Raw genomic sequence first — 15,566 nt, 5'->3', positions numbered from 1 at the left:
CGTGGTGGTTGGACCGTCCCAAATGAGCAGCCACATCCAGAGTCAACAAATTTTGAGCGAAGACTAGTACGTACACTTCATTTACAGCAATTGTTATTGAAGGGATCTTGCCTCGCGGATCTTCCTTCTGGGCTCAGGCTCTCGGCTTTCCTTGGACGATGGGAATAATTATCTCCGCAGACTCCAATGACTGGCTCGATAGCGGTAGAGTTGGGTGGAAAATAAAATAAAAAAGAACCAGAAAAAGAAAATTGCAGGAGACTGAAGAAAGACAGCGCGACAATTTTGACACCAGAGTCAATATGGGGTCTGGATTTCCGGGGTGCCGTGGACATTGGCTGCTTGAAGTTGGGTGTACTAGGGGTTCAACGTTTTGTGTACAGGTACAGGTCTGAAGCCAAAAAAACTCAGATAGTTTCTGATAGATGAAGGTCTCAAATTCAAGGCTGTAGTCATTGTGCGGCATGCAGATTTTTTGAGCAATTAGCTTACATATGCTATCCGGTCACCGGTCAGTATCCCCGGTCAAAACCCCCTCGAGCCATATCGGGTGAGACGGAGCCATATCAAGTCTCTCGATATGGCTCTATCTCCCCCGAGATTTTGGAATAATCCCTATGGCTGTCGAGGGACATAGAGGGATATCGGAAAGTGGTAGCACGAGATCATGCCAGGTAGAGCGAAATTGATTACTCTCTAGGTAGCCCTGTGTGAACGTATAGAATACGACGGGGAAAACGGGCGAAGCCGTTGGAGCGCAGCGGTACGGTTGAGTGGCTGACGAGACCGGAGAGCGGAGCTGCAGTGACACGCGGGTCAGCGGAATGCTCCAGGTGTAAGCTCTGTAATTCATACCTGCAGTGACATGCGGGTCACTGCACAGCTAGTAAGTAGCTATAGTATACAGTTAGGATGAGAATACGTACGCGGAATGCTCCAGGTGTAAGCTCTGGAGCATTCCCTACTTAATATACTGGTTAAGTAAGATAAAACTGTCTTGTCTCATAATCGCGAGACAAGACATTCGATGAGAAACAAGAACACAATAAAAGAATGAAATAGACCATGCACGTATTGTAAACGCGCCGTACAAGATCTCAATCTCAGATCGCGACACTCCCCATCAAACCTTCGAGAGTCCCATGGACGAAGCGAAGTGTTTGCACTTCATGGACGGCAAAGCTTTTGTCAGGATGTCCGCTGTCATGTCCTCCGTCGGGCAGTATGACAGCGAGATCTTCCCCTCAGCAATGGCATAGCGAATGAAGTGAAAGTGAATGTCGATGTGCTTGCATCAGGAAAACCCCACTTTTCCTTAAAGACCTTTGGCTCTGAAAACCCTTATTTAAGGCTATAAGTTCTCAAATAAGTCTCAATAAGTTGGATTTCAGGCACTTAATGTAATATGGCTTATGCCCTTTTTGCCCTTATTTCCTTAAATAAGAACTATAAGTCTGTTTAAGGCAGTTAAGTGTTCTCTTAAGAGAAAGTTGGGTTTTCCTGATTGTTGAAGGTGGGCAAGCTGGTGCCCATCTCGGAGGTTGCCGGCGGAGTTTTCCGTAGTAGATTTTGTACGCTCGCGCTGGTCGTCGTATGTCAGGAGAGAATTTTATCGTCGCCGCTGCACCGTCTGTTGCTGCTTATGCAATAGGTTATGAGCCCCGAGCTCTGACACCCTAGTGTTTGCTTCTTCCTACTGCTTACACACCCTGCTTATTCTCTTGCTGTGCATCCTCGAATCAACCGCTAGCAACGACCGGTAGTCACGCTTGCAACTGCATTTCGGCCTACACTCTCGATTTTTGGCAGTTACTTTTGGCTTGTGCGCTCATCTACCAAGCCATCCAATCATTTTTCGTTCATTCCTATTCCTATTCTATTCTACATTGATTTCGTCAGTGGTCACCATGCCAGAACATGACTCGCGCATTCCCAATGTTACGCGGCAGCGAAACACGAGCGTCTAGTCGAGTCGTCACGAGACAAGGTCTTAGTCTAAGACACAAGTCCGTTCAAGTGACACTTCTGGCGATGTCCTCGCACTGAAGGTCGATCAGAGTTCGTTCTTATGACTCGTAGTAGCTGTCTGCTACTGACGGTCGATCTCAGTCAAAGGCAAGTGAAAAGCTGGTTTAATGGTAACCAGGTCGAGATGGGGATCCAGCTCGACAAGGTCGTCTACTTATACAAAAGGTATCCGCAGTACTACGCAGTAATGCAGGATCGTTCATTGGCTAGATAAGGTGAAACGATGTCTAAGCAGGGTAACAGCGAGGAAGTAATATGTATGGGAAAGCTGAGTAAGGTCGTGAGAGATAATCAGTACTAATGGGGATAACGAGTCATGTATCAGAACGAGGTAAAGATGAGGCATACATGCACGTTTTGCATGTGCGATAAGAAGAAGGTTCGGAGTTGGATCCGGTGTAACCCTAGACTAGGGGTTCTGGACATCTGAATAAAGAATCGGGGGTTGCGCTCCGATGAGTCACGTGTTGGATCACGTGGTCTGGTAACGTAAAGGGAACAAAGAAAAGAAAAAGAAAAGACGCGCCGCAAGTGAGGAGCGTTGTAACATCAGCTCCCGTCTAACGTTTCTTGTCCCACAAGAAATATTGCGATCTTCATCGTCGTCGGGGGCAGTCGCGGACATAATGATCTCCTCCACATCTGTAGCATGTCCGCCGGCTGGTTCGTGATCCTCGTTCAGGGATACGTCCATCCCTGTAGGGATGACTGCGACGCGAAGAAGTGGATGCGGTCGAGAAAGATGGTTGGGATAACAGAGATTGTCCACTGGGTATGTGCGAACGAGGAGGGCGAGGTCGAACGGGAATTGGTTCTGGCGACGAGCGAGGAGTGGATGCGGGTGTTCCATTAGTGGTGTATCCGAGGATGTGTCCGATGTCTTCGTCCCCATGCTCCCTCCAAATCTCCTGTGCTGTACGAGTGACCGTACTGCGCATTAATGACCAGACTTGGTCGACTCTGGTTCGGGCTCTACTCGTCCTTTCCTCTGCTGCGATGAGCTCTTGTCTGGCCGTCTGCATCCACTCGTCCATTTCTAATGCTCGTTGCATGGAAACCACTGCTTGTCGATCTTGCGGGCGATTTCGTAAGGCGACGAGGATATCTGTGAAGTCGACAGGAACACGGATAGCCGAGACCAGACGTGTGGCAAATTCTTGTTCGTCCGATGCGTGACTGAGTTCGATAGAAGGTGAGGGCGATGAGGCGCGGATAAAGGGTGTCTGTGCTCGAGAGGGTACTCCATTGACAAGCGTAGGCGATGCGGGTATGCTCATAATTGTGGAGGCGACTTCAGCGAGTATATTGTGAACAAGGTCGTCTATAGCGGAAGTGGGCATTGATGATATATCGTCTTCTCCTCTTTTTATACCTTTCGGTCGTTAAGGGGATCGCGGTTATCTGTGATGTGAAATAGAATGTCGTGGATCCGGGTAATAATCAAATAGATGAAAATCCATTGGACGATAAAGAGTATTCCCACAGAGATAAGAGCTGCCTGATCAGTTCCAGGCATCGTTCTGATCACCCCAGCCGTTAGCGTGCGGGCTGTCTCGCGTGAAGAGTGTGTGTTCGACGAGTCGTCTGATAAGGATTCGGTGGATGATCCAAAGAAAAGTGAGGGTTGTGCAGTGGAGGACGATTAGGAAGATGATGAGGAAAACTGTCGTGGTAGTCATTCCGGGTTTCTTCTCCTCTACTGGATTCTCCTGGTCCTTTTATATGCATCGAGGATTCGCTTGGCATTCTGTAAATTGTGGGCAGGTTCCCACGAGTTTTCTGCTGAAGAATATCCCTTCCACTTGACTAAGTACCTCAGATGACCTCGGTACGTCTTGTGATTCAGGATGGCTTCGACTTCGTACTCTTCTTCGTTATCAACGACATCAGGTGGTGGGTTCACGTAATTCGGACCATGTATGTCGTTTTCGTGATAAGGAGATAGAAGGGCGGCGTGAAATACGGAATGAACTCGCCAGGTCTTCGGGAGTTTGAGACGATAGTTGGCTGGTCCGATGACTTCGGCAATTTCGAATGGCCCTTCACGCTTTGGTGCTATCTTGCGCGAGGCGTAATTGACCTTCAGGTTCCTCGAGTCTAGCCAGACCTTCTGTCCTAGTGTAAACTTCGGCGATCCTTGTCTGACTCGGTCCGCCATCTGTTGTCGGGCTAACTCGTGCATGGCTAGTGCTTCTAGCCTTATCTTCTGCAACATGTCAAGCCTGGATTCAACCGATGGAATGTTCGTGGTCGGAAATACGGAAGGGAGTCCACGTGGTTCGTATCCCATCATGATGCGGAATGGGCTCATCTTCCGTGCCGAGTGTTCCCTTGTGTTATGACAAAACTCGAGGTCTGGCAGGCGGTCGGCCCATGTTTCAGGGTTGTTTCCGCAATAGAGTCGAAGATAGATTTCCAGCTCCTGGTTGACTCGCTCTGTTTCTCCGTCCGTCTGAGGGTGATAAGCTGTGCTCATTGATGATCTGATCTGGAGTAGTCGATTTAACTCTTGGAAGACCTTGGATGCGTATTGAGGTCCTCTATCCGAGATGATTCGGTCGGGTAATCCAAATCGCGAGTATACTTTGTCATGAAAAATCTTGGCCGTTCCTTCAGCTGTGATCGTTTTGAGGCAGGGCGTAAGAATCACCCCCTTCGTAAGGTCATGGTCTACTACGACCATAATTGAATCAAAACCGTTGGAAACGGGGAGGTCGGTAATAAAATCGGTGGTGCAACAGGAAAATGGTAATGCGTGTGGGTCGGCGGGAATTGGTTCCAAAGGAATACGAGTTGGATGAGTATTCGGTTTCATTTGTTGACAGGCGGCACAGCCTTCAACATAATTGTAGACAAATGTATACATGCCGGGCCACCAGAATTCACGACGTAACAGTTCAAGAGTATTGAACTTTCCAGGGTGACCCATGGCAGGGGAGTCGTGATGTAGTCGAACGAGGTCACGACGAAGAGTTTCGGATGGTGGAACGTAAATCTTTCCCTTGTAGAGGATGACACCATCGCGAACTTCCCAGTCGGAAAGCGATGATTTCATGGGGAATGGCCCTTTGTGCGCAATCGCTTTGAGGGCTTCGTGAACAATGAGGTCTTTTGCTGCGTGATTCCTGATTTCGTCGAATAGTGTCGGGGAAATGGATCGCACGAATAGTGCGTTGGGTAAAAGAATGCGATCTTCGTTGTCACTTTCACTGTCATCGAGTCCATTACGACGAGAGAGCGCATCAGATTGGATCATCTGAGTTCCAGGGACATGGATGAGGTGAAGATCAAATTGTGATAATTTGAGACTCCATCGTGCTTGTCGGCGGTTTAACTTCTGAGCTGTACGGAAGTACGTGAGGTTCTTGTGATCACTGCGAACTTCGACGGGATGGGGAGAGCCTTCAAGATAATGGCGCCATTCAGTGAGGGCTCGAATGATTCCGAGGAGTTCGCGGTCGTAGATTTCGTAGTTCCGTTCAGCTGGATTGAGTGTCTGTGAAATGTAGGCACAAGGATGGAGGTCTCCATTGATATCGGCTTGGCGTAAAACTGCACCCGTAGCAAACTTGGAAGCGTCGGATTCAACAATAAAGGGTTTTGCCTTGTCAGGCAGTAACAGTACTGGGGCGGTACTGAATCGTTGCTTCAATGTGTCGAAAGCTGTCTGACATTCTGTTGTCCATTCAAAAGGTGGAGATCCAGCGGCAGTGCGCGTAAGATTCGTCAATGGTTTGGCAATATCCGAGAAGTTGGCAATAAACTTCCGATAGAAGTTTCCAAACCCTAGGAAAGAGCGAACACCTTTTACCGTGGTTGGTTCAGGCCATTCTGCAATTCCTTTAAGTTTGATAGGATCCATGCCAATGTAGTTTTCTCGAATGATCATGCCTAGGAATTCGACTTCTTTAACGTCAAAGAAACACTTTTCCGGTTTAAGGAATAAGTCGTTGTCTTTAAGTCGTTGGAGTACGTGTCGGGTTCGAACGTGATGTTCTTCCAAATCGTTTGAGAAGATGAGGATATCATCCATGTAAATGACTATCCATCCCTCATCGATCATGTCCTTGAAGAGTGCGTTCATCATCATTTGGAAAGTCGCCGGGGAGTTGCAGAGTCCAAAGAACATGACCATAGGTTCGAAAAGTCCGCGATTTGTCTTAAATGCACCCTTCCATTGGTCACCATCTTTGATTCTGACATTGTTATATCCGGAGCGTAAGTCCATTTTCGTAAAGATCGATGCGCCTTTGAATTGATCCATAAGGTCAGAAATGAGCGGAAGAGGATAGGCGTTCTTCACCGTCCCTTCATTCAGGTATCGGTAATCCTGACAGGGACGTAGTGCTCCGTCTTTCTTTCCTACGAAGAAAAATGGTGAAGCCATGGGAGATTTCGACGGTCGGATGTATCCTTTTCGCAGATTTTCTTCCAGGAAGTCATCCATCGCTCCTTGTTCTTTGAGCAATAACGGATAGACTTTACAGTCGTGTGGAATAAAATCGGGTTTCAAGTCAATGGCGTGGTCCCAAGGTCTGGTTTCTGGAAAGCGTTCAGCTGCTTTCTTTTCAAAGACGGACTTCAAATCGTGGAGGTAGTTGGGGACCAACTCCTCGACGGTTTTGGGTTTGTCTACAGCTGATGCTTCCTTGTGTGCCTGTTGTGCCAATTCTTGTGATTTACCGGATGGTTTGTAAAAGACCGTATTCTGTGCGTTACAGAATAATGGGGATCGAGTACAGTGTGTCATTCTTCCAATGGCGGGGCCTCTTCGTATGGTGAAGACTGCGGTTTCAGTCTCTTCATTCGTCAAAGGTGACTCCTTCCTGATGGGTTCAAATATCCCAATAACTGGCTCTCCTGCGATATAGGATATAACTAGATCGTCGTCATCGAGCTGATCCATAGGGGTTTCTGATGGTGGGTCATCTGGTTCAGTATCATTCCGCACTGCGGGTAACTCGCCACGCTCAGTGTTATCGGCTGTGATTTCTCTAATAGACTCCGAATGTCTAAACGAGGTAGGGGAAGTTTCAGTGGTGATTAACTCTGGGAGTCCATCTTCCTTGAAAATCGAAACTTCTTCATCTGGTGCATCTTCGACGGTGGGTTTCGGTGGCCATTTGGCGTCTTTACCAAACCAAAAGTCACCGGTTTCCCAGTTGATCATTGGATTGAGGCGTTTAAGCCACGGCATGCCGAGAAGTATGTTTTCTTTGCCAATGCCGGTCAAGAGGAAGCGAGTAAGTGTCTTCCTTCCTCCGATTTTCATCATCTTCCAGGTACAATGAGTAATGGTGCCCATTTGATTTGGTGTACCATCTGCATTCATGACTGTAATCGGTTTTGGTAATTCCCATCTGATGAAATCGTTTTCTTCCGCAAAATGAATGTTCATGAACGTTTCGGCTGCACCGGAATCGATCAAGGCTTCTGTTGTAACGTCTTCCTTCTCTCCCAACGAAATATTCACAGTGATTGAATTTCCGCTAGTGTTACAAATAACGAGGGGAGATACGGTAAGATGCGACGGTCCATGCATTACTAGTGGCCATCGTCTCAAAAACCCAATTGGGTTCGTTCTTCATCAGTCATGTCGTTGAAGACATTTCGCACATAGGCGATCTGTTCCTCTCTGGTTTCTTCCTTTGACGTCTCCTTCTTCTGTGCGAGGTCTTCTCGCATCTTCTTGATCCATGTGATCGTGTCTGTGTCTAACCCGGGCTGTATCGTTCTAGCACGGGTGAAACTTCCAGACTGGGGGTGGAATTGTCTGTCGTTGGCTATATGGCCCTTCTTTCCGCATAGGAAACATAATCCTTCTTTCATTCTCTTTTGTCGCTCATCTGGGGATAAGCGCGAGATATTGACACGATCAACATCCATCGCGTTTGGATCCTTTGCAGAAGCCGAGTAGTAGGGACGATGGACAGATCGGCCCTTTCCTCGCGTCGTTGTAGTGGCTCCTCGCTTGAAGATCTGAGCAGATCTCCATTGGTTATCAAACCGCGAGGCGTATTCATACCACTTGTCAAGTGTCTTGGGCATGCTTTCCATCCCATATATCCTTTGTCGGAGTGGGTCGTTAAGTCCCCACTTGAAATACTCGATATTTCCGGCATCTTCTAGTTTCGCCTTGGATTCAAGCGATCGGAATTCGGCAATGTAGTCGTCCGCAGTACGAGTTCCTTGCTTGATGTTACGCAGCAAGGTACGAGCGGTTTCTTCAATATTTTCATCGCCAAATGCTTTGTTCACACTTGCAATGAAGTCTCTCCAACTCCCATAAGAAAGGAAGTCATCATTGGTGAGTTCCGTTTCTATGAAGCTCTGTGCCCATGATCCTGCTGTTCCTCCTTGCATGTGCGATAGCACGAATGCGATCTTCTGATTGTCCTCCTGGTAGACATGGCTATTTCTGGCCATGTAGTTCTTGCATTGGTTTATAAATTCCCTAAGCTTCGAACGGTCTGAACCGTTGAAGATCTCGGGTTTTCTAAAACCAAGTTCCTTCTGGCTAACATGGTGACGTCCTTCATCCATGGTAACTGTAGCCATCGGTGGCATGTAATCGGGTACGATTGGTGCAAGAGTCAGTTGGGGTACAGGATTCTGGGCAGGGGGGTTCCAAGGGGCGTCTGGTCTTTCTCCTGGATAGGAGGTCGTTATACCGCTGTCTGCGATGTGCTGGAGCACTATTCCACCAAGATTATGGGGAAGTGTCCTTTCAAATTCCTCTGGGGAGTAGTCGAAGTTGTGATTGTCTGGCCTGATGAATACAGGCCTTCCTCCTATGAAATGTGCGTTTCGTTCTGTGCTCCACTCCGCTTGGGATGGGAGGTGCTCGCGGTACTGCTCTGGAAGAGCGGTCGGGTTGATATAGTTAAAATCCAGCGTGGATAAATTCTTCTGTGTGGCCTATGTCTACACGTAGACTGCACACCGTCCTTAACTAAGTGGGTTCGTTCGTCGTCGGCTAACAAGCCCGTAGAGTGTCTTCTGTCTTCAAACTGATACACCTATTTGCTGATTGCTCGAGTGATTACCTCAGCCTCCTCGGCCTATTGGTCTCTCGGACAGACCCCTCTCCGAAGATGAGTGATCAGTCTATCCCTTCAGCTACCTCGATTACAGAGTAATCTCAAACGGTGCTTTAGCAATCGAATCGGGTGTATCGTTCAGTCTTCAAGGTTCGGTCCGGTCGGTAGTTCGTTGTTAGACTCTAGGAAGTCACAGAGAGTAATAAGATCTCGACCTAATGTTACGCGGCAGCGAAACACGAGCGTCTAGTCGAGTCGTCACGAGACAAGGTCTTAGTCTAAGACACAAGTCCGTTCAAGTGACACTTCTGGCGATGTCCTCGCACTGAAGGTCGATCAGAGTTCGTTCTTATGACTCATAGTAGCTGTCTGCTACTGACGGTCGATCTCAGTCAAAGGCAAGTGAAAAGCTGGTTTAATGGTAACCAGGTCGAGATGGGGATCCAGCTCGACAAGGTCGTCTACTTATACAAAAGGTATCCGCAGTACTACGCAGTAATGCAGGATCGTTCATTGGCTAGATAAGGTGAAACGATGTCTAAGCAGGGTAACAGCGAGGAAGTAATATGTATGGGAAAGCTGAGTAAGGTCGTGAGAGATAATCAGTACTAATGGGAATAACGAGTCATGTATCAGAACGAGGTAAAGATGAGGCATACATGCACGTCTTGCATGTGCGATAAGAAGAAGGTTCGGAGTTGGATCCGGTGTAACCCTAGACTAGGGGTTCTGGACATCTGAATAAAGAATCGGGGGTTGCGCTCCGATGAGTCACGTGTTGGATCACGTGGTCTGGTAACGTAAAGGGAACAAAGAAAAGAAAAAGAAAAGACGCGCCACAAGTGAGGAGCGTTGTAACACCCAAGCTCGTTGAGGGGAACTACATCAAGTGGAGTGCCCTGATGAAGGCACATCTGGTTGCTGCAGATTTGTGGGAGGTTGTTGGGCCCGAGGAGGAGGAACTGGTAGCAAGAGGACCGAAGGGAGTGGCAGCAAAGAAGAAGAAGCGTGAGCAGGCGTACTCGAAGATCTTGATGAACCTCAGTCCCCCGCAGATGGCTTTCGTGTTGGGTTTGGAAAACCCCCGAGAGGCATGGGCTGCACTTGAGGAAACTCATAGGTCAGCGTCTGTCAACTCTATTCTGTCATTGTGTCACCGTTTCTTTCGGTGAAGGGACGCATAGCGCGCTGAGGTGAGAATCCTATCTGCGAAGAGGTCTCACATTTCGGAGATACCACAGGGTGCTACACAACAGACCCTAGTCCGACAGCAATTGGAAGCTGGTTATCGGACGAGGGAATGCTACGAGCCCGAATGCTATTTCTAACTCCTCAACTATGATCCGCAACCGCCTCAAAGTACCATCCGCCAACTCGCATCTACCGGTGATCCCGTGCATGACATCGTACAGTTCGCAGGCCGCATTGCGCAATGTCTCAACCTGAAGGTGCAAGGTTCCTGATGGCAATATAGCAAAACTAAGGAATGCGATCTCAGGGAAATGGGGACAGGACGACTGCACATCAATGTCAGGGAGACCATCCAGTGGGTGACCCAAACTGAAGTCCTCGCAGACAGTGGGGTCATCGTACAGAACGCACGCAGTCAAACCACGAGGAATGACAGCAGGAAGGTGGTCAGCAATCCGAGGGACCATCCAACGGCCGGCTTCCACAGTGCGAGCTGTCGCAAGATGTATTTCCACTTGGGCAAGGACAGGAATATCATGCGGAAGGGGTAGGATGATCCCCACACTGGCCGCTTCAGACTGGACTTGGACCATGAAGACCTGAGGGACGTGTGAGGATCAGACAGTGAAGGAACATATGCTCGCAGGGAGCCTCACCAGCAGGACGTGCATTCGGACTGCCCATGCTTTTTACAGGATCGGGTCGAAGGGCTCGGTAAAGATCTCAATGCAAAGAAGGGCTTCGGTGAGGGTGTATTTGTGAAGGATGACGCTGGCATCCATGGATGAGAGATTGAGTTCAGGATGAGAGATATGCCTCCGAGGCGGGCGGGTGTTTATCAGGCGCTCGGGCGGGCCCGGTGACGGACGACCTCTCAGATTGAGTAGGAGCGTGAGGGGACAGGATTGCGAGCTATGGCGTGATGGGCAGTGATTCAGCGGAGTAATTGTTAAGCAGATGCGGGCAGTATCAGGAGGGCAGGAAAAGGTCAGGACCAGTTTAAGTATGATGGCGGGGAAAGAGGTGGGGGTAGAACCCACTGTCCCGGAAGGTACGCTTGCAAAAGCCTCATTCACATTCCCATCCCATCCAGTTAGTGCATCTTTGGGCAGTCTTGCGTTTGTGCATTTTCTGGGCAGTCTTGCATTTTCTGCATTTCAGCGTTCTTCTTAGAGCAGTGCGATTTTACCCCGATGCGTTTCCAGCGATTATTGTGACTACAGAGATTTTCCTAGCTATGCCTTCGGGCCACCCACCTCATACCTCTGGAATAGAATCTTCTCCTTCATTGCATCTCAGACCCCACGCGGACTTGATTCCGCTTGTACTCCTCCAATCCGGCTTGCGACAGAACAACAATCTCGTCAACTGGAGCCCACCGTGAGGGGTCTTCGTGCGACATGGCGGAGCAGTCGCCTTGCTTCCAGATCGCTCCAAGAGGAGCTTACCTTGACAGCTTCCCAGCCGCCGACTCCAGGATCCCCAGTGTTCACGGGTCCACTTCCTGACAATTTCACATACCGACCACCTATCGACTTCGACGATCCAGAGAACCCATTTGTTGACCCCCATCTTCCAATTCCCTCTTCCTCGAGATCTCGCGAATCGTCTCCCCTTTCGTCACTCCTGGAGGACGTCTCACTCATTCCGTCTCATCCCCCATCCCCAACTCTATCACCACAATGCCGAGAAGCAACAGCCATGGCAGACCAGGAACCTGCCTCCAGACCAGGCTCAATGCTGGCACGTGGTCACTCGACGGCACCCACCTTTGATGGATCCCCGTGAGCCTTGATGCAATATTTCACTGATCTTGAAGACTTGGCAATGCGAGCACAGTTGGACGACGACGCAAAAATCTGAGCTGCCTGCAAGTACGTCTCATTGGACGAGGCAGATCTTTGGATGGGTGTGATGGAGCGAGAGACCTATGAGCAGTTCAAGACTGCGGTCATTGCATTGTACCCGGGGGCGGAGGATGACCGTCGCTACACGCAGTCCGACTTAACTCAGATTGTACAGGCGGCCCGGATGAGAGGAGTGTCCAGTCGCGCGGAGGAGGGACAGTACTATCGGGACTTTACTCGCGTCGCATTGTTCTTATTGTCCAGGGGTCGACTATCGACCTATGAGCGGGACCGGCTGTACCTTGAGGGATTCGAAGTGTCCCCCTTACATGCTATCAAGAATTGACTGGTGATTAAGGTTCCTGATCAGAACCCGGACAATCCATACGCAATATCGGAAGTCCATTCCGCAGCACAGCATATTCTCAGTGGGAGCGGGAGTGCATCGAGTGCTGTGGCTGTGTCGAAGCCGAGCACAGGGATGGTGAAGTTGGAGGGGAATGAGATGGACGCGATGTGGTTTCTAGCGAACGTGTTGCAGCAAGTAATGCGAACATCGGGAGGGGGACAGGCGCCGGTATCACAGGCCAACATTCAGGCGGTGGTCGCACAAAACCCTCTTCCACAAGCTCTGCATGCCTGTAACTTCTGTCTAGCCATTGACCATTTCATGCGAAACTGTCCACGCATCGAGGATTACATCAGGGTGCGGAAGATTAATCGTGATGCGCTTAGTAGGATCATTCTCCCGAATGGGTGGTTCGTTCCTCGTGACCTACTGGGACGTAGCATGGCAGAACACATTGATGCATGGCATGATATGTATCCGGGGAACCTTTTTGGCGATGGTCCGGGGCCATCTGCAGCGCCTCTGCCAAACGTTTCCAGGGATGGGCGTGACCAGCCTCTGCATATGGTCAGCCTATGGGAGATCACGAAGGAGGCACTTAACCCCAAGGAACCATCATCAGTGTACATTGAGGAATGTCTTGATGACTCCGTGACGTCAGTGTTAGAAGCCAACGTGGCTCCAAAGAAAAAGACGGTTCGGTTTGATGACAGCGCCGCGAGGAAGTCTGCAAAGCGTCCTCCTGGTGTTCTGGCCTCCCAGGTCCCCGCGTCAATTCTCAAGCCAACGTCGGATCCATCTGCAGCACCCAGAAGAGGCGCGAAGGCATCTCTACCATCTCTACCATCTCTGGGAAACCGCACTATGCAATACAGCTATAAGATGCCCGTGGAAGACAACATGAATGTGCAGGATATATTCGAGTGCATCCAAAATGAAGTCCGCATCTCGCTTACACATCGGGAACTGATGGCATTGTGCCCAGAGATCCACAAGCTTGAGAAGGAGGAGATTACTGCGAAGCAAGTAGCGATGATGGGAAGCTTCGAGGCTGCGGATGGCGAGGAGGTTGCGGAGGCTCTCTTAGTGGATGTGAGCGACGGCGGCGGACCACTCGTGGTAGCTGATGATTCTCTTCCATTGCGAGCAATTGACGCCCTGGTTGAAGGCAAGGAATCAGCAGAATGTATCCTTGACCAAGGCTCACAGATCATCGCAATGCAACGGGACATCTGGGAACGCATCGGGTCCGCGCTGCAGTCTGAGAAAACACTCAACATGGAATCAGCTAACATGGGTATCAACCAGATGCTCGGATGCCTCGCTAACATTCGATTTGGGTTCGGCGAGATGGAGCTGTATCTTCAGGCCCATGTTCTAAATGATGCCCCATTCGAGGCACTCTTGGGCCAGCCGTTCTTTACCTTGACGGCATGCAAAACACTCGACTTTACCAATGGCGAGCAACACATTACTCTGCACGACCCTAACACACGTCAAGTAGTCACGCTTCTCACTCATGAGCGTCACCCAAGGCCACGGCCGACGCCACTTCCAGGAATGGGTTTTCAAGACTCGAGGAGTCAGGCTTGATCTGAGGAGGGTCCACAATGAACAGGCACCAGTGTGCTAGCGATACCCTTAAAATGACAGGACACATCAGGGAGTGGTCCCTCGTGGATGGTAGAGTTCCTCATATTCTAGAATCAGCGTCTTCAGTTTCCTCTCTCTCTTCCCCTATGGCTGCGGTCTCCTCTCTCTTTTCCTTTATGGATTCGTTTCCCTCTCTCTCATCCTCTGCGACTCTGGTTTCCTCCCTCTCTTCCTCTGAAGAATTATTTCCTCGGATCGTTTCATTGCAAATCGAAGAGCCCCGCGTTCTTTATACCCTTTCCTCATCTTTTTGCAGTATCAGAGTGGCCAGCAGTGTGAACACACCTGTGGTGGCCCCTGGTGCATTCCAGATAGAGCACAAGGCCAGCCCATTCAGTCATGTTTGTGAACTGGACTCCCATTTACCCTGACATTGTCATGAACTGGACAGCCAGCGGACATCGGCCCATCGGTCTGCATAAGGAGTTGTAAGCGATCAGCTCATGGCGAGAAAGGGAATGCTGGAGCGATCGGCCCACCGCCATAGGAGTATTTCTGAGTGATCGGCCCACCACCATGGTGCTACTATTATATAGGCATGGGCCCACCGCCATGGTGATAGTTTTGAGCGATCAGCCCACTGCCATAGGTGTATTTTTGAGCGATCGGCTGATCACCACTAGGGCTATTATACAGCCATTGGCCAACTGCCATAGGTAGCATTCTGAGCAATGGGCCCACCGCCATAGATAGTGTTCTGAGCGATGGGCCCACCGCCATAGGTATATTTCTGAGCGATCAGCCCACTGCCACTGAGGCTATTATACAGCCATCGGCCGACCACCATAGATAGTGTTCTGAGCAATGGGCCCACTGTCATAGGTATATTTCTGAGTGATGGGCCCACCGCCATGGTGCTATTATACAGCCATCGGCTGACCACCATAGGTAGTGTTCTAAGCGATGAGCCCACCACCATAGGTATATTTCTGAGCGATGGGCCCACTGCCACTGGGGCTATTATACAGCCATTGGCCGACTGCCATAGGTAGTGTTCTGAGCAATGGGCCCACCACCATAGGTATATTTCTGAGTGATCAGCCCACCACCATGGTGCTATTATACAGCCATCGGCCCACCGCCACCGTGGTAGTACTAAGCGATCGGCCGACTGCCAGGGGGTAAGTTCTGAGCCATTGGCCAACCACCTCGGGGCTACTATACAGCCATCGGCCCACCGCCATAGGTAGTGTTCTGAACTATGGGTGTCATTCTAAGCAGTGGGCCCACCACCATAGGGGTACTTCTGGGCAGTGGGGCCCATCACCATAATGCTATTATTTAGTGATGAGCTCACCGCCATAGGGGTACCTCTGAGCAGTGGGCTCACCGACATGGTGTTATTAGTCAGTGATTGATTCACCATTATAATGCTGGCAGTGCCTGGACTCAGCAAGACACCTAATCGCTAACCTGACACTACATCTCTGGTGGAGTTTTTACAACATGGAGTCCTGC

General features: G+C 49.8%; 6 protein-coding genes across 6 annotated transcripts; 2 read left to right on the top strand and 4 right to left on the bottom strand.

The window, feature by feature from the left end:
- Positions 1 to 2,500: 2,500 nt before the first annotated feature.
- SCP_0212770 (hypothetical protein) lies at positions 2,501 to 3,305 on the bottom strand (the record flags this gene model as incomplete). The annotated part of the gene is made up of 2 exons (XM_027755186.1): positions 2,501 to 2,736; positions 2,798 to 3,305. The coding sequence occupies 2 exons, from the start codon at positions 3,303 to 3,305 to the stop codon at positions 2,501 to 2,503; spliced, it is 744 nt and encodes a 247-aa protein (XP_027610987.1).
- Positions 3,306 to 3,724: 419 nt separating this feature from the next.
- On the bottom strand, positions 3,725 to 7,225 carry SCP_0212760 (Transposon Tf2-6 polyprotein; the record flags this gene model as incomplete). Its single annotated transcript, XM_027755185.1, has 1 exon — positions 3,725 to 7,225. The coding sequence occupies one exon, from the start codon at positions 7,223 to 7,225 to the stop codon at positions 3,725 to 3,727; it is 3,501 nt and encodes a 1,166-aa protein (XP_027610986.1).
- Positions 7,226 to 7,587: 362 nt separating this feature from the next.
- Positions 7,588 to 8,571, bottom strand: SCP_0212750 (hypothetical protein; the record flags this gene model as incomplete). Its single annotated transcript, XM_027755184.1, has 1 exon — positions 7,588 to 8,571. The coding sequence occupies one exon, from the start codon at positions 8,569 to 8,571 to the stop codon at positions 7,588 to 7,590; it is 984 nt and encodes a 327-aa protein (XP_027610985.1).
- Positions 8,572 to 9,970: 1,399 nt separating this feature from the next.
- Positions 9,971 to 10,252, top strand: SCP_0212740 (hypothetical protein; the record flags this gene model as incomplete). The annotated part of the gene is made up of 2 exons (XM_027755183.1): positions 9,971 to 10,188; positions 10,243 to 10,252. The coding sequence occupies 2 exons, from the start codon at positions 9,971 to 9,973 to the stop codon at positions 10,250 to 10,252; spliced, it is 228 nt and encodes a 75-aa protein (XP_027610984.1).
- A 75-nt stretch (positions 10,253 to 10,327) lies between these two features.
- Positions 10,328 to 10,930, bottom strand: SCP_0212730 (hypothetical protein; the record flags this gene model as incomplete). Its single annotated transcript, XM_027755182.1, has 2 exons — positions 10,328 to 10,858; positions 10,916 to 10,930. The coding sequence occupies 2 exons, from the start codon at positions 10,928 to 10,930 to the stop codon at positions 10,328 to 10,330; spliced, it is 546 nt and encodes a 181-aa protein (XP_027610983.1).
- Positions 10,931 to 12,164: 1,234 nt separating this feature from the next.
- Positions 12,165 to 14,048, top strand: SCP_0212720 (hypothetical protein; the record flags this gene model as incomplete). The annotated part of the gene is made up of 2 exons (XM_027755181.1): positions 12,165 to 12,422; positions 12,477 to 14,048. 2 exons carry the CDS (start codon positions 12,165 to 12,167, stop codon positions 14,046 to 14,048), a joined length of 1,830 nt encoding a protein of 609 aa, XP_027610982.1.
- Between the last annotated feature and the right edge of the window lie 1,518 nt (positions 14,049 to 15,566).

This window comes from Sparassis crispa, assembly GCF_003851025.1.
Source record: "Sparassis crispa DNA, contig_000001F, whole genome shotgun sequence".
In the NCBI taxonomy this organism is placed as follows: Eukaryota; Fungi; Basidiomycota; class Agaricomycetes; order Polyporales; family Sparassidaceae; genus Sparassis; species Sparassis crispa.
This window is presented reverse-complemented; position numbering and strand designations above follow the sequence as displayed.